The 25,154-nt window shown below is 36.4% G+C and overlaps 1 protein-coding gene across 1 annotated transcript; it reads right to left on the reverse strand.

Moving 5' to 3' along the window:
* Positions 1 to 5,441: 5,441 nt before the first annotated feature.
* LOC136388944 (stromelysin-1-like) lies at positions 5,442 to 14,119 on the reverse strand. Its single transcript, XM_066360743.1, has 10 exons — positions 13,969 to 14,119; positions 12,515 to 12,759; positions 12,273 to 12,421; positions 12,018 to 12,143; positions 9,975 to 10,139; positions 9,659 to 9,797; positions 8,627 to 8,760; positions 8,053 to 8,212; positions 6,853 to 6,956; positions 5,442 to 5,854 (listed from the first exon to the last, which is right to left on the reverse strand). Exons 1-10 carry the CDS (start codon positions 14,071 to 14,073, stop codon positions 5,754 to 5,756), a joined length of 1,428 nt encoding a protein of 475 aa, XP_066216840.1. The 5' UTR covers positions 14,074 to 14,119; the 3' UTR covers positions 5,442 to 5,753.
* Between the last annotated feature and the right edge of the window lie 11,035 nt (positions 14,120 to 25,154).

The following is a 25,154-nucleotide window of genomic DNA, read 5'->3' on the forward strand; positions in this document are numbered from 1 at the left end:
TATATTTTATCTGCCTAACAACTGACCTGGAATGCTGAGGTCCCATGTTCAAAACCTCAATGTCACAGGCTTAAGCATGGGCTTATCTGGCTTGGGTGCAGGCTCACTAGTTCAAGCACAGGGTTGCTGGTTTGAATATAGGATCATTGACACGATCTCATCATGGCTGGTTTGAGCCCAAAGGTCACTGGCTTGAGCAAGGAGTAACTGATTTGACTGGAGCCCCCAAGTCAAGACACATATGAGAAACAATCAATGAACAGCTAAAGTGACACAACTACAAGTTGATGCTTCACAATTCTCTGTCTCTGTCACTGCCTCTCTCTCTTTCTCTCACTAATAATGATGATAATAATAATAATAATATTAAATATACTCCTATGTTTATTGCAGCATTATTTACAATAACCATGGTGTGGAAGCAGCCCTAAAGTAAATGTTTTATTTTTTTTACTTTTTAAAAACTTTTCTTCAACTTTACTGAGGTATAATTAACAAATAAAAATTGTACAAGAGGTCCTCAGGTTATGACAGTGTCCACATTCGACATTTCGAGTTTACAACACTCACTCCCATAAAAACTTAAAACAATTGAGACTTGAGTGTTTTGGCTTACACCGTTAGCACTGTATTTACGGGTTATATGGGTGAACTAGTTTGGTTCCAGTGGTGGAAGAATACGCAGTACAGTGTACACAGTACAGTATATTTATGTCCTTTTCCTTTTTCTGTGGCTTAGTTGTGTTTTTATGTTCAAGATTATGATTTTACAACTGTGTTAAGATAGATAAGTGACTTAGGTTAAGGTGTGTTTAGACTTACATCAAAATTTGGGTTAAGTCACTGTTGTAGGAACAGAACTGTGTCATAATCCAAGGACCCCCTGTACATATTTAAGGTGTATGACATGATATTTTAATATAACTATTGTCGAATGATTACCACAATCAAACTTATAAATACATCCATCAGCTCACATAGTAGCTGTGTCTGTGTGTGCTGAGAATTCCTTCAGAATATTTCAAGTATATGATATAGTATATATTACTGTATTAACTATGGTCAGTGTACTATATATTAGATCTCCAGAACTTCATTCTATATAACTGAAACTTTGTGTTTCTTGACCAAAATCTCCCTACATCTATCACCCTCGAGGCCTGGCAACCACTATTAAACTCTCTGCTTTTATGAGTTTGACTTTTTTCATACATGTAAGTGAGATCATGCAGTACTTGTCTTTCTGTGTCTGGCTTATTTTACTTAGCATAATGTCCTCAAGTTTTGTCAACGTTGCCAGAAATGGTAGGATTTGCATTTTTTAAAGGTGCAACAATATTCTATTGTGTGTATGTATGTGTATATTATACATAAATATACCACATTTTCTTTATTCATTCATAAGCACTTGTTTCTATGTATTGTCTATTATGAATAATGCTGCAGTGAACATGGAAATGGTGCTATCTCTTTGAGATACTGATTTTATTCCTTCAGCTATATACCTAGAAGTGGTATTGCTGGATCATATGGCCACTCTATTATTAAATTTTTGAGGAAAGTTCACATTATTTTCCATTATGGCTGCATCAATTTACATTCCCACCAAGGTTGCCTTTTCTCCCCATGCTCACCAACACTTGTCTTTTGTTTTCTTTCTTTTTTTTTTGTACAGAGACAGAGAGAGAGGGGGGGGGGGACAGACAGACAGGAACGGAGAGAGATGAGAAGCATCAATCATTAGTTTTTCATTGCGACACCTTAGTTGTTCATTGATATGTGCCCTGACCATGAGGCTACAGCAGACCGAGTAACCCCTTGCTCAAGCCAGCGACTTTGGGTCCAAACTGGTGAGCTTTGCTCAAACCAGATGAGCCCACGCTCAAGCTGGCGACCTCAGGGTCTTGAAACTGGGTCCTCCTCATCTCAGTCCGATGCTCTATCCACTGTGCCAATGCCTGGTCAGGCTTTTGTTTTCTTGATAAACGTTAAAATTTTATCTTGGTAAACTTTTTTAATTTTACAGGTAGCTTTTTTTTTGTTAGCTGTAACTAAAAACATTTTAACTTACCAATATTCCTACCCATTTCAATCAGAATTCAATCGTCACTCCACTAGTTCCACTAGTATCGCTACTGTAAAGAACATCCAAGGGACCTCATGGTGGAGAATCCTGAAGGCAGTTTTCCTGCTCCTCCCCCATCTCACTTAGCCTTTGAAGGTTAAACTTTTCATCATGTTACTGTGGACAGTCAGGCAGCACTGAAGAGTCTCCCTCACTGGGCAAGACAGCACAGGGGGAGGTTCTTATGCTGAGCACAACAAAAGCTACAATCGTGAACAGACAGTGCCTGAGAGCACGCCAAAAGCTAGCAAGATAATTGAATAGGAAAAGAAGCCCTCCCTCCCTATCCCTCTAAAAACCCCAGGCTTGAGCAAGAAGATGAGATGGTCTTTGAGAGGGCAGTTTACCACTCTCCCAGGTCCAACACCAGAATAAACAAAACCTCTGCCTTTTTGCCCCAGGGCCTGTCTCACACACCAGTTTGGCTTTCCTTGGGGAAGGCAGCCCAACCTGCATTTCTGGTTACAATCAAATATTGCAAGAGTGCTCAAGGATATTCATTGTAGCATTGGGAATAATAATAAAATGTTGAAAATAACAATAACCTATTGAATACTAAAAATAATCTACTGATGCACACATTATTTGATTTATTTTTTATTATTATTATTTTAAATACATTATGTATTTTTCAAACATATATTTTGTACATTATTAAATTATTTTCTTTTTTTTAATTTTATTAAGTGAGAGGGGGAGAGGTAGAGACAGACTCCCACTAGCACAACAACTAGGATCCACCTGGCAAGCCCCCTTCGGGGCAATGTTTTGCTCATCTGTGGTGTTGCCCATTGCTCAGCATCTGAGTTTTTCCTAGCACCTGAGGCAGAGGCCATGGAGCTACCCTTAGCGCGGTGGCCAACTTTCTTAAACCATTCAAGCCATGGCTGCAGGAGGGAAATAGAGATGGAGGTGAGGAGGGGTAGAGAAAGAGATGGGAACTTCTCCTATGTTCTCTGACAAGGAATTGAACCTGAGACATCCAAAAACCAGGCCAGCGCTCAACCACTGAGCCAATTGACCAGGGCCAAATTATTTTCTTTATATACTACTTATATATATTTATTTCAAATTTATTTTATTAGTATTTTATTTTAAAATTATATTTATTTGATTTGTGCATTTAATTACTAATTTAGTCACCAATAGGAAACTAAATAATTATACTACATATTTATTTCTTAGACTGCAGTCAATGAAAGAGTGAAGCAATGGTTGCCAAGATATATATAATATTTTTTTCATTTTAATTTTTCTTAAAATTATTTTATATTTTTTATTATAGTTGACATATACTATTATATTAGTTTCAGGTGTCCACCCAGTGATTAGACATTATAAACCTTACTAAGTGATCATCCTGATAAATCGTGTATGCATCTTACACCCCACGTAGTTATTAGAATATTACTGACTAGATTCCTTGTGTTGTACTTGACATTTCCATGACTATCCTGTAATGACCAATTTGTACTTCTTAATCCCTTCATTTTTTTCACCCAGCCCCAGAGATGGTTGCCAAGATATATTAAGTGAAAACAGCAACAAAGAGAGAAGCATGAATTTACAGGCATTTTAATTTCAAAAGATATTAGTGTTTGTGTATGTATAAAACCCTTCAAAAGAGTTTATAGAATCTTCTTAGTTGCCTCTGAAGAAAGGAACTGGATGGTGGGTGGTGGTAACAGGGGTGTGAGGAAAATTAACTTCTTATTGCATAATGTTTTTTACCTTTTAAATATGCACTGTGTCTATCAAAAAAAAAAACACAAATAAAATTTTGGTTATTTTAAAAATAAATAAATACCTAATTCCTGACAGAATATTATGGCTTATAGAAATTTCATTTTAAATTCTCCATATGATCTCTTTCTTATGCATGCTTTTGAGAATTAAATGTTGACAAATCCCACATATTTATATCTTCTCTCTTTCTTTGAACTTGAGATTTAATTGATATATACAATGGACATATACGATGTATTATTTTTGCTTCACTCTTTCATAATGATTTAATATATGGATATATTGCAAAATGTTTACCACAATAAATTTAATTAACATCTATTATCACACATAGTTTCTATATCTTGTCTTTTGAGTTTCAGACTCATTTCCCTCATAACTCCTGGTATATCTCACAGACGTTTCCAAAATTGCCAAAACTAGGCAATTCTTCCTTTTACTATTTTCTCACAAAACTTCTTCTCTCCTAGTCTTTCTCCATCTCAGTACATGCTGTCACCCACAACATTCATGCTGTCATCCACAACACTCATGCTCAAGGAAACTATCTGAGAATTATTCTGGACACTTCCCTCTCTCTTAAACTCTGTATCTAAACAGTTATGGAGTCCTATGGTCTATCTCACATATATAATTTTATTTCAGTCTCTGACTCTCCAGTGTGACCACTAGTGATGGTCAAAGCCATCAGTCCCTTCACCTAGTTCCCACATCTCCCTTCAAAACCTTTAATGCCATTCTCTTAAAATGTCTACTAAAACCACTTCTTTCAAAGTGATCCTCCTATTATTCTAACAAGGAAATCCATTTTTATAAGTCTTTCAAAATTTACAATTGCATGTACATGTTTGTTGCTATATGCTTTCTTGCTGTATCCCAACCTCAGTGAAGGCAGGGGCTGTGTTCATTTTCCTAAGTGCCTATGCCAACAGTCGAGCCTGGCACATGGAATATAATTGGTTGATTATTCTCAAATTAATAAATAAGTTAAAGAATAGATGGGCTTTTACTGTGTAGTGAATGATATTTTAGACATGGTACTAAACAAATAAATCTGTTTTAAGACAAACATTTCCCTTGTACTTCAAGCAGGAACAGAAACGAAATGAGTACAGGAGACTGTTCCCATGTGTGAATAGAGCGGCAATGGGCAAGTCTGTTTGCCACACAGGGAGGTCTCCACTGAGGGCATGTGTGGGTAAATGGAAAAGACGAAGAACGGGGTTAATTTTCCTGCCTGAAAACCGAGTTGTGTGAAGTAGGTAGGCGATTTGCTATAAGATTCTGCTTCACAGTTTTTCCGGGACCCTACCCTACAAGGTAATGACTGCCTTCGCTCTTTCTCCTAGGTAGGTCAGTAACACATGATGTCTGGGTGGTGGAAATAAACATCGTGTTTATTTTGTAGGGCACCTGGGGATGGCAAGTGGTAAATTGCCGTTCTGAATGGGCCCATTGTGAGGCCACAGCATTGGGAACCCGCCCTGCCACCACCCGTGGCTGAGCGTCTCAGACTGCTGCTCAGTCCACAGTGTGCCCAAGAAACAAACAAACAAACAAAACAATAAAATAACTAACAAACCCTCTTTATTAAGTAACAAGAAAATAATATCATATATGTACAGTCCCTTGTCTGTTGCACGTGAGTGCTCCCCCCTTCTCCTGAGGAAGGTCACTTGGTGTGACGAAAGTGCAAGCTCAGCAGCTGGCGTGAAGGCCCTCTAATACTTGTGATGCCGGCTGGCAAGGCACACAGTTCACACTTATATTCTCAGTCACTGCATGTGCAGGAGAAAACGCACCATTTCAATTCACAAAGACGTAGATGAAGAATTATTAGCTTCATTTCAAATGCCCACGTTGTGCCTTCTATGCATCTCTCCTAACAATTAAGCCAGCTGTTACTCTTTAAAATATGTGTCACTTTCTTTGCATTTGGGTCAAACTCCAACTGTGAAGATCCACTGAAGAAATAGAAAAACCCTGCAAATACAAAGGAAATAGTGAAATATTGTTTCAAATAAATAAATTTGGCAACATACAAAACTCAGAAAAATAGATAACTAAAAATGGCAATGTTTAGAGAATTTGCTACGTGACAGAGACTATGTATTAAACATTTTACATGTTTTCATTTTTTGTTATTTCTGCAACAGTTCTTTGAAGGGAGTATATCTAACTTCGTTTTACAGATGAGCAAGTTGAGGTTCAGACATTTAAATGCTTGCTCAGAGTCACTCAACAAGGAAAGGATGGAGACAGCATCCCATCCCAGCTCTGTCAGAGAGCAAAGGCAGGCTCTGGGTTATTACTCCAATCAGATCAAAGTCTCTGCTTCATAAGAAATGATCATCTCTTTCTTTCTTCCTCCACCTCCTCGCCCTCTTCCCCACATTGCAGCCTGAGGGGCATTTTCATTTAGAGCCCCCCTGGTGCCCTGGGTACCCTGCGATAAAGATCATCAGCTTCCGCCCATCTATCCTTGAGTAGGAAAAAAGTCTTTCTAAAACTTTGGGTACATGAAAATGTAAGCATTTGCAAGTGACTAATATGGGAAATGACTGAATACTCGGGAAAAGTAGAGAAATGCCCCTGGGAATTACTAACAACAGCAGCATGGACAGGAGAAGAGAGCCAGCCAGCTAGCACTGATTTCAGCCATACCACATGAGGGGATTTTTATACTGGCATGGTCATTTAAAAAGAAATAGCTCTAGATGTAAGGAAGTGACACTTGAGAACATTGATTTTATCTGGATTCATAAAGTAGAGAGATTTGTGTTAAATATCTTTATAATTCAAAACAACTTATCATATAAAATAGTTGTATAATTGGTTAAAAATTGATAAATTTTAATTTTGGTAGGCAGGGGAGAACTAGTTATAGAAAACCTGTTATTAAAAATTATTTCAATGCTGTTTTCTCTGATACTATAAATGTTCCAAGTGCCCCATTGTCAACAAAGTAAATATCCTCTTACCAAATGCTTCAAAAGCAGCATCAATCTTTGGGTCAACCCCTGGAAAATCCTCCACTATTTGCCTGGGAAAGCCGGGGTCCATAGACCGTTTCTTCTCATCAAATCTGCACCAAATAAAAGAATGCTGCTCAGCATTGCACAGGAGTTGCAATCCCCAAAATTCGTAAATCATGTAAGAGTTAAAGTGGAATTTTGGTAAACTTTTCAAGTACTGCAAATAAATGTCAAACACATTTTAGCATTACAGAAATATGTGACTTCAGCGGTACTAAGTTAGCTCATAAACTGTGTTTTCACCCATAACCTTGGCAACAGTTTGATCTAGAATATGATGCTTGTTATTATACTTCAAGCCTGGACAGAAAGAACCTTAATGATTTTTCTGTCACAAAGACATAAACATGTGAACAGACGCATACAGAGAGTTGAATCATTCATCTCAAATACAAATTTCAAGTTATCTATCATACTTGACTTTTTATGTCCTCCCTACCCTGCATAACTGGATTTCCGGTGGCAATCTCTTAGAAAAAGGGATTAGGAGGAGCACCGTAAATATATTTTGGACTTATTGGTTGGACCGTTGTCTGCTCAGATGTCTCAGAGTCTGGGATGATGACCAGGAATCAGCCTCTCTATGATACTTGGGTTCTATTCACAAAACTAGACGGCCTCTCTTCATTGTCTTCGGAAACAGGCAGAGGTAATGAGTGGGCGAGGTTAAAGGAAGCCCTTGAGAATCAAAAAGTAAAGTTGGGAAGACAAGGCAAACACTCAGTGAGACAATGAGTATAACTTTAGGATAGTGGGAAAGGAATACTCAATTGTGGCCTGCATTACCAGTGCATCTTTCAAAAAACAAGAGCCCAGTTGTGGTTGGAACCCAGCGGGAAAAGCTTCATGGAGAGGGTGGGACTTGAGCCAAGACTTGAGGTTGGGTGCATTGTGGGTAGGTGGAGGGGGGAAAAGCACACTTTTGGCAGGTTGGACAACAGCACACAGGGAAGCTCCATCCTTTTGCACTTGGGACTTGAAACAGTAGACCTTATGAAAATCCTGTTACCAGGAGCTGCTATATTTATGTAAACACTTCTCCCACAGTTGTCTAAAGCCCCTGTCAAAGATGAAGCAGGAAATTTCCTTAGGGAAAAATAATTCTCTAATTAGGCTCCATACAATGTCATTCCAATCGCGTATTACCTCCAGTATTTGTCCTCGACGAAGAAGTATGTTTTCTTCTTTTCTTTATCAAAAATGGCCGCATCTATTTTCATTACTGTTGGAGGAAAACCCAGGGTGTGGATGCTTCTAGGATATCCTGCTTGTACCTCACTTCCTCTGATGGCCCAGAACTGATTTCCTGATTTTAAAAAAAGTAATTAAAAGTCACATTGAATTTATCACAGTTAAACTTTTGGGTCTTTAGAGATACTTTTTGGCACCTTTCATTTTATAGTAAAGAGGAAGACATAATTTTAGATTCAGTCACCAGCTCGAAGTGAGAATTTAACAAAACTTTTCCCATTGAATGAATGAGCACAGGTCAAATAGGGAATATACAACTGAGTACTTTATATTACTGTACTCACTTTTATCATCTGTAATATATATATATAAAGGAATACCAGTTTTAATCATTTCTTCATTACCTTAGAGTAATTAAATAGACAGAATGTGCCATAATAGAGAAAATTAAAGTCCTATTCAAACCTTCCTATGAGAGGGTTTATTTCAACAAATTATTATAGTTAAAAAATTATTATATAATAATTACGTTTAAAAATGAAAACGACATCCTTGTTAGTAGCTTCATATGCAGCATCCACTGCTGAAGGAAGAGAAGGCCAAAACGAAGAGGTCAGATAAAATCCAGGTTCAAGAATCCTTAGGGATTTGCGCCAAAAATGTCTGAAATGTATGTAAAAAAAAAAGAAAAATCAAAAACAGTTGTTCATCTTCAGCGTATTTTTCTCATTGTCCTGCCTCACCCCTCTTTTCCCATTCCCTTATCCTCTATGCTTGATGACAGGCAGAAGTCAGGTACATTGCCACTGGGAAAATAATTTTCTTCTTTCTTCAGAAAACTGCCCTGGCCCTCCTGCCATAAGATTACAGAGTAGCGTCTTCTATGGAATGAAAGTTATCCTACAACGAAAGTTAATTAGCTGAGTGTAAATGTTGAATGCTTACAATTTATATAGAACTGTGTCTATGTCCTATCATCTCTTACAGTTTTGAAAAGATAGTCAAATGCATGGGTAAGGTCATGGACTATGTAAGTGTATTTTTGTCTGTGCATGGGACAATTCTGGAAGGATAAACAAGAGTCTCTGGCTCTTTGGATGACTATGGAGAGAATTGGGAAACTTAAATTCAATGATGAGAGGGAGACTTGCTTTCACCTCTCTTCACCATTTGTGCAGTTTAAATGTTTGATCATGTATGTATTTATCTAGTAGTGAGCCAATTAGTTGATTAAATGTAATGCTATTCTGGTGTCATTTTTAAGGAGGTAAAGACAAAATCTGATTTTAAAGTTCTACTTGTGCATTTGAAAAACAACCATGACTTATAACATTTGGGAACAATTAGAGAACAAGAATTAAATCATGTTGTCTAAGTCGCTGAAAATAAATTTGAAAATTTTAGAAAAATGTGGGAATTGGAGCGTTAGATTTGAATTTCAGTTCAGAGAAACCATTTTGTTTTAAATGCTTAAAAACCCCTTCCAAATTTCTGTTTGCTTTCATTTCTAAACATTGTACATCAAAAGAATACATAAGAAAATACAATTTTCTGGTCTGACCTGTCTTTAAAGAACAGGATTTCTCCCCTCAGAGTGCTGACTGCGTCAAAGGACAAAGTGGGATCACACATGGCTGGTGTCTCAGGAGGTACGGGTTCTGTGGGCACCACAGGGTCATCAGGGGAAGCAGGGGGAGGTCCTACAGAGAACAGATGTGAGGATGCAAACGTTAGGAGAAATGTGATGCTTCCATCAATGCGTGTGCTTTCCAGGCTTTCTCAAAGAGCTTTGAGTTGACTGCAAATGCTTTATGCAGCATTTTAAAGCTTTCCTGAAAACCATCACTGCAATGCCTAATTTTGCCAGCATCACTCACCATACAGGGACTGAATGCCATTTATATCATCTTGCGAAAGGCGGAACCTGGCCAGGTCTGTGCTTGTGTGGTAGAGTGGGTACATCAAAGCTTCAGTGTTGTCCGAGTGAAAGAGACCCAGGGAGTGTCCAAGTTCATGAGCAGCAACGAGGAATAAATTGGTCCCTATTTAAAAGTTGTAAATGAGAGTTACTTTCTCCTTTGATACATATACATAACACAGATCTGCAGTGTATTGTATTTGTTTACTTCCTGGAAGCACACAGGTCTTTTGTTTTTTGCCTTGATTTTTGGTTAATTGATTAATCAACTGAACACACATTTAATGGAAAGCCAAGTGTTTGTCAAGGCTCATTCTTGACAACAAACTTTGAGACAAAGGCTCCAGCCATATCCAACTACTCCCCTCTTAGGAGTCTATTCACTTTATGAGAACTAGGTCCCCTTTCTCGTGTTCTGAAACAGAATGAACCTACTGGAAAGTACATCAATAAATATTTCTCTTCATTTGTCAATGAAAAGCTAAACAAATGTATTGACATTTGTTGGTTACAGTCTAAATTAAGTAAATCACAGTGTATCTCAATTCTAAAATCCTTAAACTTTTTTTTTTGAGAGAGAGAGACAAAGGGAGAGAGATGAGAAGCATCACCTTGTAGTTGCATCACTTTAATTGTTCATTGATTGCTTCTCATATGTGCTTTGACGGGGGGGGGGGGGGGCTTAAGCCAAGTTAGTGACCCCTTGCTCAAGCCAGTGACCTTGGGCTTCAAGTCAATGATCATGAACTCAAAGCCAGGAACCATGGAATCATGTTGATGATCCCACGCTCAAGCCATCAACTCAATTCCTAAGTTGATGAGCCTGTGCTCAAACCAGCAACCTTACGGTTTCAAACCTGGAACCTCAGTGTCCCAGGTGAACACTTTATCCACTATGCTAACACTGGTCCGGCCTTAGACAGTCTTATTATTGTTATTTGTCTTTGGAATATTGCCTGCATAATTGTTCAGCCTCATAATGATTATTCACTATATATTGGGTCTAAAAATATTAATAACGATCGATGTCACAGGATTTGTAAGATAGGTTTAAAACATAACATGCCTAATCATGTATAGAATTTGTCACAAAAGAGATTTTGGCCACACAAATACTAGCTATATTCAAATATTTTTCCTTCATATTATAAAAATAAATTAGAATGCTGATATTGGAAGGCATTGGTAATTATGGTTGAAATACAAAGTGAGACAACTTTACTTTTAAAGTTCCCATTCAAGACTTTGTAAGAATGTTCCTTTGAAGGAAGAAGTTCTTAATTCAATCAAACAAAGAATTTTATTTGACACTAACTACCCTCACATTTGTACTCCCTACAGGGATTCTGTTTGCATTTTGATTATAAATCCTAATTAAATTTCAGAAGTAGTATTATTTGTTTTAGCCAGCTGTTGGAAAACTTTGGAAGCCACACCTCAAAGTTTCCAGAAACATTCTTCTACTTTAGAAGTTTGGTCCTTTCCTTCAGAACAAGTCCAAAAAACCCTTCTTAACCCACAGAGAGTAAAATGTTATTCTAACCAGAAAAACCTAAACTAAAACTTTAGTTTCTGGAATTTAATTCTTATTTCTGTTTGGAAGAGTAAAGAAGTAATTGAAGGACATTTCCCCTAATTGGATATAAGCAATATCTAGGGCACATGTTGGTGTACATTCAATACAATAGACTGTCCCTTGGATATCTGCAATTTGATATAATGAGAAATTGTTCTTAATGAAGTTTCTAAAAGCACACAAAAACCAAAATTATCAAAGAAATTCTTAATAATCCTTTTTTTTTGCTTACTAAGATAGAGAATAAACTTTTTAGACACCTGAAAATATTTTCAATAATGAGTAACACAAATATAGATTCTGTAGATGATTGACCCATTGGAAAATTTAGAACATCCAATTTCTGGAATAGTCTTACTTATTAAGAGTTTCCCAAATATTAAAAAAAAATAATAACAAAATCCTTCTGAGTGATGCGTAACTAACCTGATGTATCCTCTGTCCATTGTTCATCATCATCAAAGTGAGCATCTCCATAAATCCGCTGCCCAGGTGGGTATGCGTGAGCCAAAACCTGTCCAGGTCCATCAAAAGGGTAAAAGTCTCCATGTTCTAGCAGAGAAAAAAAATATTGAAAAAATAGATAATTAGAAAACCTTTTTCCAGTAAAACACCCCTATGAAAAGAAATGCATTTTATGTTTTTGTTGTTGTTAATGTTTTTTTTTTTGTTCATTTTTACCTCTAACTGCAAAAGTGATCATTATGTCAGCCTCGCCTTCGTAAATCCTGGAGAATGTAAGTGGAGTCACCTCCTCCCAGACCTTGATAGCTTTCTCAATAGCAGAATCAACAGCCTCTCTTGGCAAATCCAGTGTGTAATCCACGATTCTGTATGAGAACATTGAAGAAGATAGTATTTTGTCCTGAGATTGTGGTGTGTGAAATCCCAGTATCATGGGAAAACCTCTTTGGACCCTTTACCTGTAGGTCAGGTGACTTTTCTTCCACTTAGGTGCACCAGGAAAGGTGCGGAAGCCACCAATGTCAGGAACTCCACACCTTGGCTTGTGCATGGTCTCCATTGTGTCAGAGTCCAGCTTGCCTGTCACCTTCAACCCCAAGAACTTCTGCATTTCTCGAATTTTTTTAACAACAGGGCTACTGTCATTTCTTCTAGCAAACTGATTTATATCTTTTGTGAGGTTGTAGTAGTTTTCTAGGTAGTGCTATTGGAATAATAATGCATAGATTTTAGATTAATGGTCTTTTTAAGCCTTTTTAAAGTACATTTGTGCAGTTGCTCACTTAATCTATTTGAAGTATTCCTTCAATTTTCTGCAATCAAAATAAGCATTATATTCTGTTAATTGTTTAATTACAGACTCTACTTCTGTTTTATCTTTGTAACTAAATAATCTCTGCAGCTTAGTTTGCTACCAAAGCAATTAAAATGGAGTAAAAAATTTAAATAAATAGCTAGTCAATTTTAAGGAAAAAAACAAACTGACTTCTTTGGGTATAATTATATATTTCGGGTACACTTATATCCAATTCCCTCAATTTTCTATTTTATGTGTCTCACAAGGACTTGGCTTAAGAAAACAAAATAAATAAATTCATGTGTCTAAGCATGGCACTAGTAACATAAAAATCTAGCTAATATTACATTGGATTAAAATACCTAAAGAAGTCCTCGAGGGGGGGGGGTCTAGAACAAGTCAACCCAATATGTGCCTCTGGTGTGAAGATTGTTTTGAGCTAAAGGCAACTTTAGTCACAGGCTCAAGAGAAATCTTCCCCTCCTCCTTGCCCCCAACATTAACTACCTGAATTTGAATGAGTCCTTGCCTATAAGGGATTATCTGTGATAATCTTTCAACCCCCCTGTAAGGCAGAGTAAGCATTTGTTTACTCAACATCTTCTCTTATCATCTTGAAATGACCCTCTGAAACCCCCAAGGGTCATTTCAAGATAACAAATGAAGATGTCTTTCTAGCTCAGGATGTCTTATATACCTCAATCCTTGCTTCTATCTCTGAACCTCATGCATGTGGGTTCTCTAACACTGTCATGTATGTGCGGTTCCCATAATATGTATATATTACATTTGGTTATTTTCCCTTACTAAGAAAAGAAAATATACTTAAAGAAATTGCAAAGCAAGGTACATTGCTCACATTCTCCCTACTATGGTGTCTGTGATCTTAGGAAAACACCAAATACATTCAGCCTTTGTTTCTTCCTACATAAAAGAAGGAGCTGGCATAGTGTGAAACTGAGACACTTTCCATATCCAGCACTTTATAACTCTGTCCTTGAACTACTCCAACATAGTAATTTCAAACCACTCTGCATGAGCTGTATGAATGGAAAGCAGAGATGGTTTCCCCTGCTTGGCCCTGTGAATGAGCTGAGAGCTGTCTCCTTCAATTACCTGAACTAGGTCCATGCTGCTGTCCTCATTCCTTGCAGCTCCATTCAGTGGATAGGCTGAGCAAACCGCCACACACAGCAACAGTAGCACAGGGAGATTCTTCATTTCTCCTGGCTTCACTCAGATCTGTGTTGTCTTAATGCCTTGCTCTTTGCCTACTTTCTTCTAAGTCCACTCTCTGGAGCCCAGCTTTTATAGGGTGACAATGTTTGTGTAGATCACCAGCATTTGACTCACGATGGCCATCATCCAAATAGCAGCAGGACCAAATCCAAAAACCAAATCCTAAATAGGATGATACAAGGTACCTTACTAATTTCTTTCCAATTTTGCAAGTCAAAATAGTGATTAATCTGCAGGAAATGCTTCCTGCCTTAGTAAGGAAAAAACTAGGGACTTTTTTTATTTTTTAAACTGGAAAAAAGTAATTGGAGTTTACTAGAGAATTTGTGTTTATGTGTTTGACAGAAGTAAGCTGACTTAGTAAAGAGTCAGAATTACACAGAACTTTTAAATGTGGTTTTAAAAGGAACGTGTTTAAAATTAAATGTTATAAAATGTGAGTAAATGAAAAGCTGTACATATATAGCTATAGTATATACTATTGGACTCTGTAGAAACAGAAGAAATATCTAGAATAAAATTGGAAGGAAAATTTATTTTTTGTGTCTTGGATTTGGAATACCTACTACAGCCTTCTGGCCTGATTTGTTAGTCCTTGAGGAGGAAAAACTCATAGACAGGATAAAACAAAGATTGTAAAGAAGTAAATATATTCGTTCTCTTTTGGTTGGTCTTAATTCTATACCCAGTTTATTAATAGGCAACAGATCTGTAATTGCTTCTCTGGTAAATGCTAGTAGACTTGAAATGAATTATGTTGCTCACTGAACTGAAATTATCCTCTGTCTTTGTCTTCTACACTTTTTTAAAAATTTGCTTTTGGCCCTGGCTGGTTGGCTTAGTAGATAGAGCATCGACCTGGCATATCTACATCCAGGGTTCGATTCCCGGTCAGACCACACATGAGAAGTGACCATCAGCTTCTCTCCCCTTCATCCTCCCCCTTCTCTCCCTCTTCCCCTCTTGCAGCCAGTGGCTCGCTTTATTCGAGCATCAGCCCCAGACGGGAATTGCCAGATAGATCCCGACTGGGGCGCATGCGGGAGTCTGTCTCACTATCTCCCCTCTTCTCACTTAAACAAAGCTTCACTCTTCCTTCTCTGTAAATTCAGATTAGTAGATACTTTGAAGTAAAAAAAAATTCTAAATTATTTTCTTATGTTGTTCATCTTTTTTCTCTCTTCTCTTCTTTTCTCTTCTCCCTTCCTCTCCTCTTTCTTTCCTTCCTTTTCTTTCCCTTCCTTTCCTCTCCCTTCCCTATTTTTCTTTGTTAAGTAGAGGATTGCTCATGTCAATTGCAAATAATAAATGCCTCTAAGAAAAATCCTAAATATTCTCAGAGGAAGAGACTTTGTTAAACTTTTACCAATCTTCTCACCACCTGCCACCCACCCATCTCTCCCACTAACCTCACCTTCCTTACCCTTACAAAATTTAAAAAAAAAGGAAATACAAAAAGAATGCAAATCAGAGGAGCAAAACTTACACTTATTAAATGTTTAGTAAATGCACAACATTTTTGTCCACTGCCACACTTGGTTCTTCTTTATTTGCTTACTTATTTGTTTACTAACAAGAAGAACATCTTGGGAGCAAGCATTAATAAAATGATGAATAAAAATGTCCATTAGTGAGCATTTACTAGGGTAAGTTTTATTCAACTTGTACACCTTTTGCATTATTATTTTTTGCTTTATTTTTGCATGTTTCTTAATAAACATTGAAGAGTTTTCATCTAATGTGTATAGAAGATGGAATGCGATTCTTTAGTGATAGTAAGATCTTTGTAATAAGAAGTGTCCAGATGCATAATGATCACTTGGCAGGGGCTGTCCATTTAATTTAAGCATTCATTTTTACACTAGATTCTGTCTAAAGACACTTTAAAATAAGCGTTCTGCAATCCTTTTGTGGAATAAAATCTATATTGTCTTAATTGAAATAAAGAAGAAATATTTGTCCCACTGATGCCAGGATAGCTAAGGGTGTTGGGTGGTAGCAGGACCTGTACCAGAAATGAAGTTCAGGGAGGAAGACTGAAGTCAGACAGAAAAGGAAGGAAGAGATTAAAAACCGAAGCGCTACGGCAACCACAATAGACAATTTCTTCTCGATAAAGGCTTTCCCTTTGTAAATTTTCTCATAATTTATAAAACATTTTTAAAGTTTAGAGGGACGCTTACCAGATATTCTTTTTCTTTTTCCAACTATTCAAATAAGACTGGCAAAATGGACCACGTTGTTCCTGGAATAAATACAAAGGTTTGCCAGATGCAGAACTTTGTCATTGCTCTATAATAGCTTCAGAGACTTCACTAAAAGTTCTTCCTTGAGCTTCAAGGAGAGTTCATTACTTATTTCCTAGTGGTTACTTGTACCTGCCTCTGTTGCAGATTTTTACAGTAAACTATAGTGTACTGGTTTACTTATCTGCCTCTCCTATCGTACTGTAAGTTCTTGAGGGTAAGGACTGTGTCTCATTTATTCCTGTACTTCTAAGACTTAGGTGTCTCACATATAGCAGGTACTCCAAAACTGCTTACCAGATTAATCAACATATTAACTGTGAATGAAAGGCTCATAGCAAAAGCCAAATGGGTGAATGAAGAGTCAAAAAATTCACAAATCTGCATGTTTCTAAACCCCCAGATCTTACATGTGATATTTACCAAATACCCTAATAACTGAATTTTTAAAGAAGTTTTATATTCTTAGAGAAAAAGATTATAGCTGTCATCTTAAGTCTCTCTAATAAGAGAATAACTTAAAGGCCCATATACTCAAAAACCTCACTCTTGTGTCTGTTGACTAGCCAAACTAAGATTTTAGAAACAGGGAGCCTGAAATAATCAGTTTTTATTTTATACGTTAAATTGTAAAATGCAATGCATTACTGAGAAGGAATATGTAAATTAAAAAGCAACTGAATAGAAGAAGTAAAGGGGGAAGAGGAAGAAAGAAAAATGAGAAAGAGTGGGGAAGGGGAAAATAAAGAAAGAAAGGAAGAGAGAGATTATATACACCAAATATAGAGGGGAGCTATGAACACTAGAACAAAAAGGAGTCTTTTTTTTTTCAGAAATGAAAATGACTGTTTCACAGAACAATCATTAGTTATATGGTTAGATATCTATAAGAGTCAGATAATAACTAGTTTTATAAATCTGACTTACAGGAATCGGAGACCTGAAAGTAAAGTTAAATTTAGTCTCGGCCCTGGCCGGTTGGCTCAGCGGTAGAGCATCGGCCTGGCGTGTGGGGAACCCGGGTTCGATTCCCGGCCAGGGCACATAGGAGAAGCGCCCATTTGCTTCTCCACCTCCCCTCCTCCTTTCTCTCTGTCTCTCTCTTCCCCTCCCGCAGCCAAGGCTCCATTGGAGCAAAGATGGCCCGGGCGCTGGGGATGGCTCCTTGGCCTCTGCCCCAGGTGCTAGAGTGGCTCTGGTCGCGGCAGAGCGATGCCCCGGAGGGGCAGAGTATCGCCCCCTGGTGGGCAGAGCGTCGCCCCTGGTGGGCGTGCCGGGTGGATCCCGGTCGGGCGCATGCGGGAGTCTGTGTGACTGTCTCTCCCCGTTTCCAGCTTCAGAAAAATACAAAAAAAAAAAAAAAAAATTTAGTCTGAACCAGACTTAGACACAAAAGTTGGCAGTTAGTCCAAGTAATATTTTATCTGATAACTTGTTACATTCATCTCCTTATTTATCATGCTTCTCCCTGACTAATCAGATATGGTGCTGCTTGCTAAGACCAGCTAATATTATTCTTTCAACTAGACACTCCTTTAGCAAGCGTCTTAAATGCTTCAGAGTACCCAAACTGAGACTGTAGATTTAGAAATATATTTAAAAGAGAAATTTAGGGGAAAATTGGCCAAATTAGCTATTTAAAAGTAGAAAAGAAAGAAGGAAGAATGACATAAAAGAATGAAGGAATGAAGTCAGGAAGGTATAATTTAGTAGCGAGGATGATTCCTGTATTAATTCTATAAGGAATAAAGAAAGAAGTTGTATAGGATTTATGAAGAAGAAAAGACATTTACTTAGTAAAAGTTATAGGTAAATCCACAAGTGAGTGGAGCCTGAAATGATTTGGACATGAAGGAAAATTTATGTCATCAATTATGAAGTCTAGACTCTAGATGGAAAATGGCAAAAGGTTATTTTTTTTATTTAAATGAAATGTGTATGATAGGCAGTAATGAAAAATGAAAATAAAGTTATGGGAAGATAAGTTAGAGTGCAGTTGTAATAAGCCATTAGTTTGGGGGAAAGTGGAGCCATTTTAAAATAGAGCTGGAGCATTCCAGAGGAAATGCCTTGCACATCTTAGTCTTTGAAATCTTGGACTGTTTAAACTGGGGGAAATAACCTTTGGGCCAAACCAACATTGTCTTAAAACTGTACAAAGTTAACAGGAAAGCAGACCTCTGACCACAAGATTGGTGATTTCAGACACTTTAGAATCAGTAACCAGTCACATATTAGTAGCAAAAGAGTAACCTAACTTGTTAACACCAATAAAGAGTCCTTTCTTCTATTCATGTAATTATTTCCTATTCTCATAAAACCCCCTTGTTTTAATCCCATAATTGGGATGTAATTTGGGTTTCTGCCAAACTATATGCCCCAGATTGCAATTCTTTTTGCTCACAGCTAAATGCTTTGTGCCTCTCACTTGGGTTTTTTACTTTTAGATTAACAGTCTGCAGTGAAGTTGTTTAGTTTATTCCATTGGTGATGAAAATCCATGTTTATGCAAAACAATATACATTTTTTATGTTTCAATCAAGTTTTATATTTTTATTGTAGAAAATTTAGAATATAGAATGGTAGAAGAAAATAAATCACTTAGAGTCATGCTATGAGGAGAAAAATACTACTAACACTTCACTGTGCTTTCTTTTAATTTTTCAATGCCTGTATTTTTTTTACATTATGATGATCATAAGAAAGTTATAAAAATTTGACTATTTTTTCCACAATTCAGAATCTCAGAATTCTACATCCATCAGACCACATATGCTAATTTTATGTATATTTGCCACAGAAACTCTCAAACATGTTAGTTGGAAGATAAACAAAAATAGAAAAGGGAATTAAGAACAAATAATACCTGCATGAGGATGGCTCAGTCTTCTTTTATTTATAAAAGCTTAATGACTCACATCACTCAACAGCGTGGTAGAAAATGTCAAAATTTATTATTCAAATTCTTTGACAATGACAATGGTCTTTATGTTACTCTAGGCAACTCTGATTTTATGGAAGGGAGGAGAGCATTTTGTAATATGTTTGGCATAAGTATTTCAATTGTGCAAACAGGATAACATTGATTAAAATTGTTAGTGGTCTTCCAATGGGAAGTATATTACATCTAACTGTAGGGTAAAAATGTTGCTTGAGAAACATTTTTTCTCATATGAGGATGGAGTGGAAGCTGAAGGGGAATAGGTGTGAGAAACAGCATGGACCAAGCAAAACCCCCAGACTGCCAAACCCACCTGACAAGATATGTTTCAATTAAAAAACTGACTTTGTCAGACAAAGTGAGGAAAGGTGGCTTTTTAAAGTTTTTTATAGACTGACATATTCTGAAATTGTTCATTTTGAGTCAGTTGGCAATTGCATGTCTTTATGTAATTTTTTTTCCAAAGTGGTTCAGGAAAAATGTACTAATTCTAGCATGTCTAAATATCATTTTTGTTAACTACTCTTAAGGGAAATACATTGAATAAGTATCATATTCTAGGGTCACAATTTCTTTTATCTTTTTTAAAATCAACATACAGGAAATAAAGATATGGCTTCAATGTTTTCTAGTTCACAGAAAAATAAATGTTCTGGTTCCTGACCAGACAAGTGAGGAGCAAAATATCTTTCTAGTTCTTTCAGATGACCAGAATATTATGAGATTTCATAAGACAAACGTGGATGGGTCTCCAAATCTTTTTATCTAATCCTGAGGGAAAAGAGTGGAGCCAGAGGTATCATAATACCTAATTTCAAATTATACTATAGAGCCATGATAATCAAAACAGCATGGTATTGGCAGAAAAACAGACATACAGACTAATGGAACAGAATCAAGATCCCAGAAATAAAACCACTTATATATAGACAAATAACCTTTGACAAAGCAGCCAAAAACACACAATGGAGAATAGAAATCCTCTTCAATAAATGGTGCTGAGAAAATTGGAAAGCCACATGAAAAAGAATAAAATTTGACTACAGTTCATTCCTCTGCAAATAAATTAATTTTAAGTGGATCAAAGACCTAAATATAAGATATGAAACAATAAATTACATAGCAGAAAATATAGATACTAAACTCATGGGCCTTGACCATAGAGAACAATTTATGAATTTGACTGCAAAGGCAAGAAAAGTAAAGACAAAAATAAATGAGTGGGACTATATCAAACTAAAAAGCTTCTGCACAGCAAAAGAAACTGACAACAAAATAAATAGGCAGACAACTAAATGGGAGATGATATTTTCAAACAACAGCTCCAGTAAGGAGTTAATATTCAAAATATACAGAGAACTCACAAAGCTCAGAAATAAACAATCAAACAATCCAATTAAAAATGGGAAGAGGATCTGAACAGACACTTCTCCCAATAAGACATACAAATGGCCAACAGATATATAAGAAAACACTTGTCTTCACTAGCTATTCAAGAAATGCAAATTAAAACTACAATGAGATACCACTTCACACCTGTTAGATTGGCTATTATCAACAAGGCAGGTAATAACAAGTGTTGGACAGGCTTTAGAGAAAAAAGAACACTTGTTTACTGCTGGTAGAAATGCAAATTATACAACCATTATGGAAGAAAGTATGGTGGTTTCTCAGAAAACTAAGACTAGAACTTCCATATGACCCAGCAATCCCTCTATTGGATATATACCCTAAAAACTCAAAAACACTGGTATGTAAGTACATATGCACCTCCATGTTCATTGCAGCATTGTTCACAGTGGCCAAGACATAGAAGCAACTAAACTATCCCTTTATAGAGGATTGGATAAAAAGTATATGGTACATATATACAATAAAAAATGATGACATAGTTCCATTTATGACAACATGGATGGACCTTGAGAACATTATATTGCTACTAAATGAAATAAGTATACATAAATCAGAAAAAGCTAAGAACTGTGATTCCACACATAAGTGGGATATAAAACTGAGACTTGTGGACATAGATAAAGTTAAGTGGTTACTGGAGGGAGATGTGGATGGAAAGGGAGTAAAGAGGAACAAATATACAGTGACAGAAAATGATTTTACTTGGGTGATTGGTATAGAACATAATCAACAGTTCAAATGCTATAGAAATGTTTGTCTGAAACCTATGTACTCTTATTGATCAATGTCACCCTGTTAAATTTATTTTTCTAAATAAAAAAGAAAACATGTTTCTATTCCATAGTTTATGCATTTTTGTAATAGATAGAATTTTGGGGTATTTATCCTTGGCTGAATGGCCTCTTTCATTATCCACATATTCTTTGCTTAAATACTGGAAGTCATAAATGCTTTATTTGGGGGTTAGGTAAAAACCTGTAAGAATAATGCTCACTTCCCTGACAAATCTTTGTTAATGGCGTTAAGCAGTGCTTTACCATGGCTCTAACACCTCACCTTCTTTTGAGTCAGGATTGTTAATGTTGACATATCTTTTGGATGGGTCACATTATGAAAGAATGACAGAATATCATTTTGTGTTGTAGTAATAGCTAAAATTATTTTATATAGTTTTAGGAAATTAATGTCTCTGAAGCTTCTCAGAGTGTATACTATTGTCAAACAAATATATATTCAGAACCATCTTTAAGAAAGAAGAAACCCACTGTATATTGATCATCTACCATGTGCCAAACATGTTATACATAGTAATTCTAATCTTTAACCCACATTGCAAGGTAAAGATCAGTATCCCTATTCCACGGAAGAAAAAAACCCAAAGGTCAGAAAAGTTAAAACATCTATTCAAGTGTAAATACACAGTAAGTAGCAGAGATGATGCAAACATTATTTCACCAAAACCAAAACAACCAAAAGCAAGACTTTGCAGTGTCTGCAAACTAACAAACTAACGTAATCCCTGCATCTCATCTCTTTATAACAACTTCTTTACTGGATTTAATCCTTCCCAGAAGTTTCCTGTCTCATATTTTCACATTCTTGAAAGCTAAATCCTGGATATGTCTCTTAACCCATTATCTGATAATTAGTCTTCCATTTTGGGGGCTCTTCTCATCAATTTCTGACCTCCCTCTGACTTCCCTCTCTCTTTTTAAGGCCATTCTTTCTTGCCTATTATCCTTCCCTCATGCTGCCCAGATGTGACCCAGTTAGGATACATGTCTATGAATAGTTGCTATGTGTCACTAAGATTCAAAAATCTGCAAAGCCTCCTCATTCACCAATGTTGGTCAATGTTCCAATTCTTGGAAAAAATCAGCAAAATTTTGCTGAGCATGAATTCCAAAGTGCTTGTTTAAAAATAGAAAACTAAGGTCCTGATCATAAACACACAATTCAGTACCTTTGTGGCTCAGAACACATTTCACAGTTCTTGTTTTTCTGAAAGTCATATTTTATTTAGTTCCAAGTTGGAAAGATGCTGTTGCAAGTCATAAATTTAAAACATAAGTAGAACGTCTCCTTGAACCTCACTTATATTCATATCTCTCATAAGATATTTGCCAACTTGATTGCTCAAAAAAAGGTACATAATAGAAGTAGGACTTTTTGTTGTTGTTGATAATTTGTTAATCATTTTAACTTGCCCATAAGAATTTAGCCAAACAGTGTCTGATCATGCTCCTTGTTAAAGATTATTAACCCAATAAATTAAAGTGGTATAGTAGAAAGAACATGAGTGTGGTGATAAAGAGCTCTCAGTCAGAATAGCAGTCCCCACTTACTAGTTAATTCTATGACACCAAATTGCTTATCTTCTCTATGCTCTTTGTTCTTCATTCTGAAAATAGTAATAAAATGTCTGTCCTATGAGTTTGGCAGTGCTCATATATATAACAGAAAAAATATATAAATTTTTAAACACATAAACATTATTATTCATAATAATTTGATATCTATAGTGATGGCAAAAAAATTTTAAGGGAGTGCATTTCCAACTTTGGATGGTATTTGGTAGTTGAGAATAAGGGAAATATGTAGAAAATGGAAGAAGGATCATATAAGCTCTCCACCTTTCGTGCAGGTCAGAGAGGTCATTGGGGTGTGAACATACTTGTTGGGGAGGAGAGCAGCAAACCAGGAATTCCAGGTCAAGGGGAACTTGAGATAGATGGGAGAAAAGAAGCTTCAGTAGAGTAGCTACTGCTGGGTCTTTGACTATGTTAATCCTCAGAACAAACCTGAGAAGCAGGTATCATTCATTTTCTTTGAGATTCAACCTATTTGCCTAAAATCACACAATAAGTCACAGCACAAATTTACTAATTTATCAGTGTCATGGACTTTGTATAACCAGTCAGTTCTCACAACTCTGCCCAAAATACTTGTAGCCAGTGAAGAGACAAGCCATAACTTTACTTCCCGCATTGTAGTAGATGACATATAGTCTTAATAAAACCCACTTTTTATTGCTTTTCTGGTCTCGCAGGAAATAACGGAAATCTCCGAGGCTCCCCCAGTCCCCCTCACACATGCACAGTGAACTGAAGCTAGATTAAGGATGAATGAGTAGCTAACAAAAATAGGAACAAAAAGGAAATTCCTCAAGTTCAAATGCTTATAGCAGAAGGACACTGAGCATTCTAATTCATGAGCAATCTATAAGGTGAAGAATCTGCATCTATGACTCCTGCCACAAATCCTATAAAGGAACTAAAGTAGTTCTAGATGAAAAAAAATTCCTCTTGCTTCCTAATAGAAACAATAATCAATATTGTTAAGAAAAAAGCATGTCCTCCTCAGACCTTCTAGATTGCTACAAATTAAGTTTTTTAAAACTGAGCTCAAAATCAAAGTTCACTTAATAATGCACAAGGAAACAAACCTTAGGAATGAAAGTAAATAACAGATTTAGATCAACAAGGTCTTTAGATATTTAAATAAGTAAATCCAGACCATTTAATAATAAAGAATTTAAGGTAGAAAGAAATAAAAGATCAAATCACAAAAATTAGCAGGCAACAAGAAACTAAGAAATGACCGGTCAGATGGGAAAATGAATTAAATAAAAATTTGCATTTTCTTAGCTCTACTTTCATTTGCTACTTTTTCACATCTTTAATTTCTCCCCATATGTTTTTCATTAAGTCCTTGAAAATATTTATAACTTTTTTACCTCCTTTTTCTGCTAATTTCATCATTGCTGTCTTTGTGCATCTGTTTCTATTGGTTCATTGTTTTTCATTTTATGGTTCACATTTTCCTACTTCTTTGCATGTTCAGTAAGTTTTTATCGGATGCTAGACATTGTGAATATTATACTATTAGGTATTTAGATTTTTATTTATTTTAAAGGTGTTTAATTTAGTCTTTGCAGGAAGTTAAATAATTTGGACTACACCTTGATCTTTTCAGATTTTTATTTTAAGCTTTTTTAGGGTGGGTCTAGTCTAACCTTTACTCTAGGGCTAATTTAACCCTTTTATTAAGGGACCTTTTCTAATTACACCAAGTGTTTAATAACTTGTCACTGACTGGATGGAACTGAAACCTCTAACCCTGTGTTATCTCTGAGAGCTGTTCAATCAATAGCTCTTTGATGGTACATATGCAGCTCATCAACAGACCCAGGAGGACTCTTCTCTCAATTCTGGATGCTTTCACTATATACCACTCTTCTTTGCAAATTGTAGCCACCTCCACCTTGCTGAACTTTAATCTGTCTTCTCAACTCAGTGAGACCACTGTGTTCTGTTGGGTTCCCTTTTCCTGTCGCTACACAATGGAAAATACCCAACAATATAAAGCAGGTAAGATTTTTGGGCTTGCATAATTTGTTTCTCTTCTCTCCTGGACTATACTCTCTGGTGCTCAATGAATGGGATCAGCTGCTTCACATATTT

The sequence above is a fragment of the Saccopteryx leptura genome, chromosome 1 (assembly GCF_036850995.1).
Source record: "Saccopteryx leptura isolate mSacLep1 chromosome 1, mSacLep1_pri_phased_curated, whole genome shotgun sequence".
Taxonomy (NCBI): Eukaryota; Metazoa; Chordata; class Mammalia; order Chiroptera; family Emballonuridae; genus Saccopteryx; species Saccopteryx leptura.

What these genes read in the sequence shown, in the direction of transcription:
- LOC136388944 (XM_066360743.1), bottom strand. Translation starts at nt 14,073, where the DNA reads ATGAAGAATCTCCCTGTGCTACTGTTGCTGTGTGTGGCGGTTTGCTCA. An exon ending in ATGGACAGAGGATACATCAG is followed by an intron (nt 10,140 to 12,017) that starts GTTAGTTACGCA and finishes ACTTTTAAATAG; the next exon opens with GGACCAATTTATTCCTCGTT. An exon ending in ATCCTGTTCTTTAAAGACAG is followed by an intron (nt 8,761 to 9,658) that starts GTCAGACCAGAA and finishes CATACATTTCAG; the next exon opens with ACATTTTTGGCGCAAATCCC.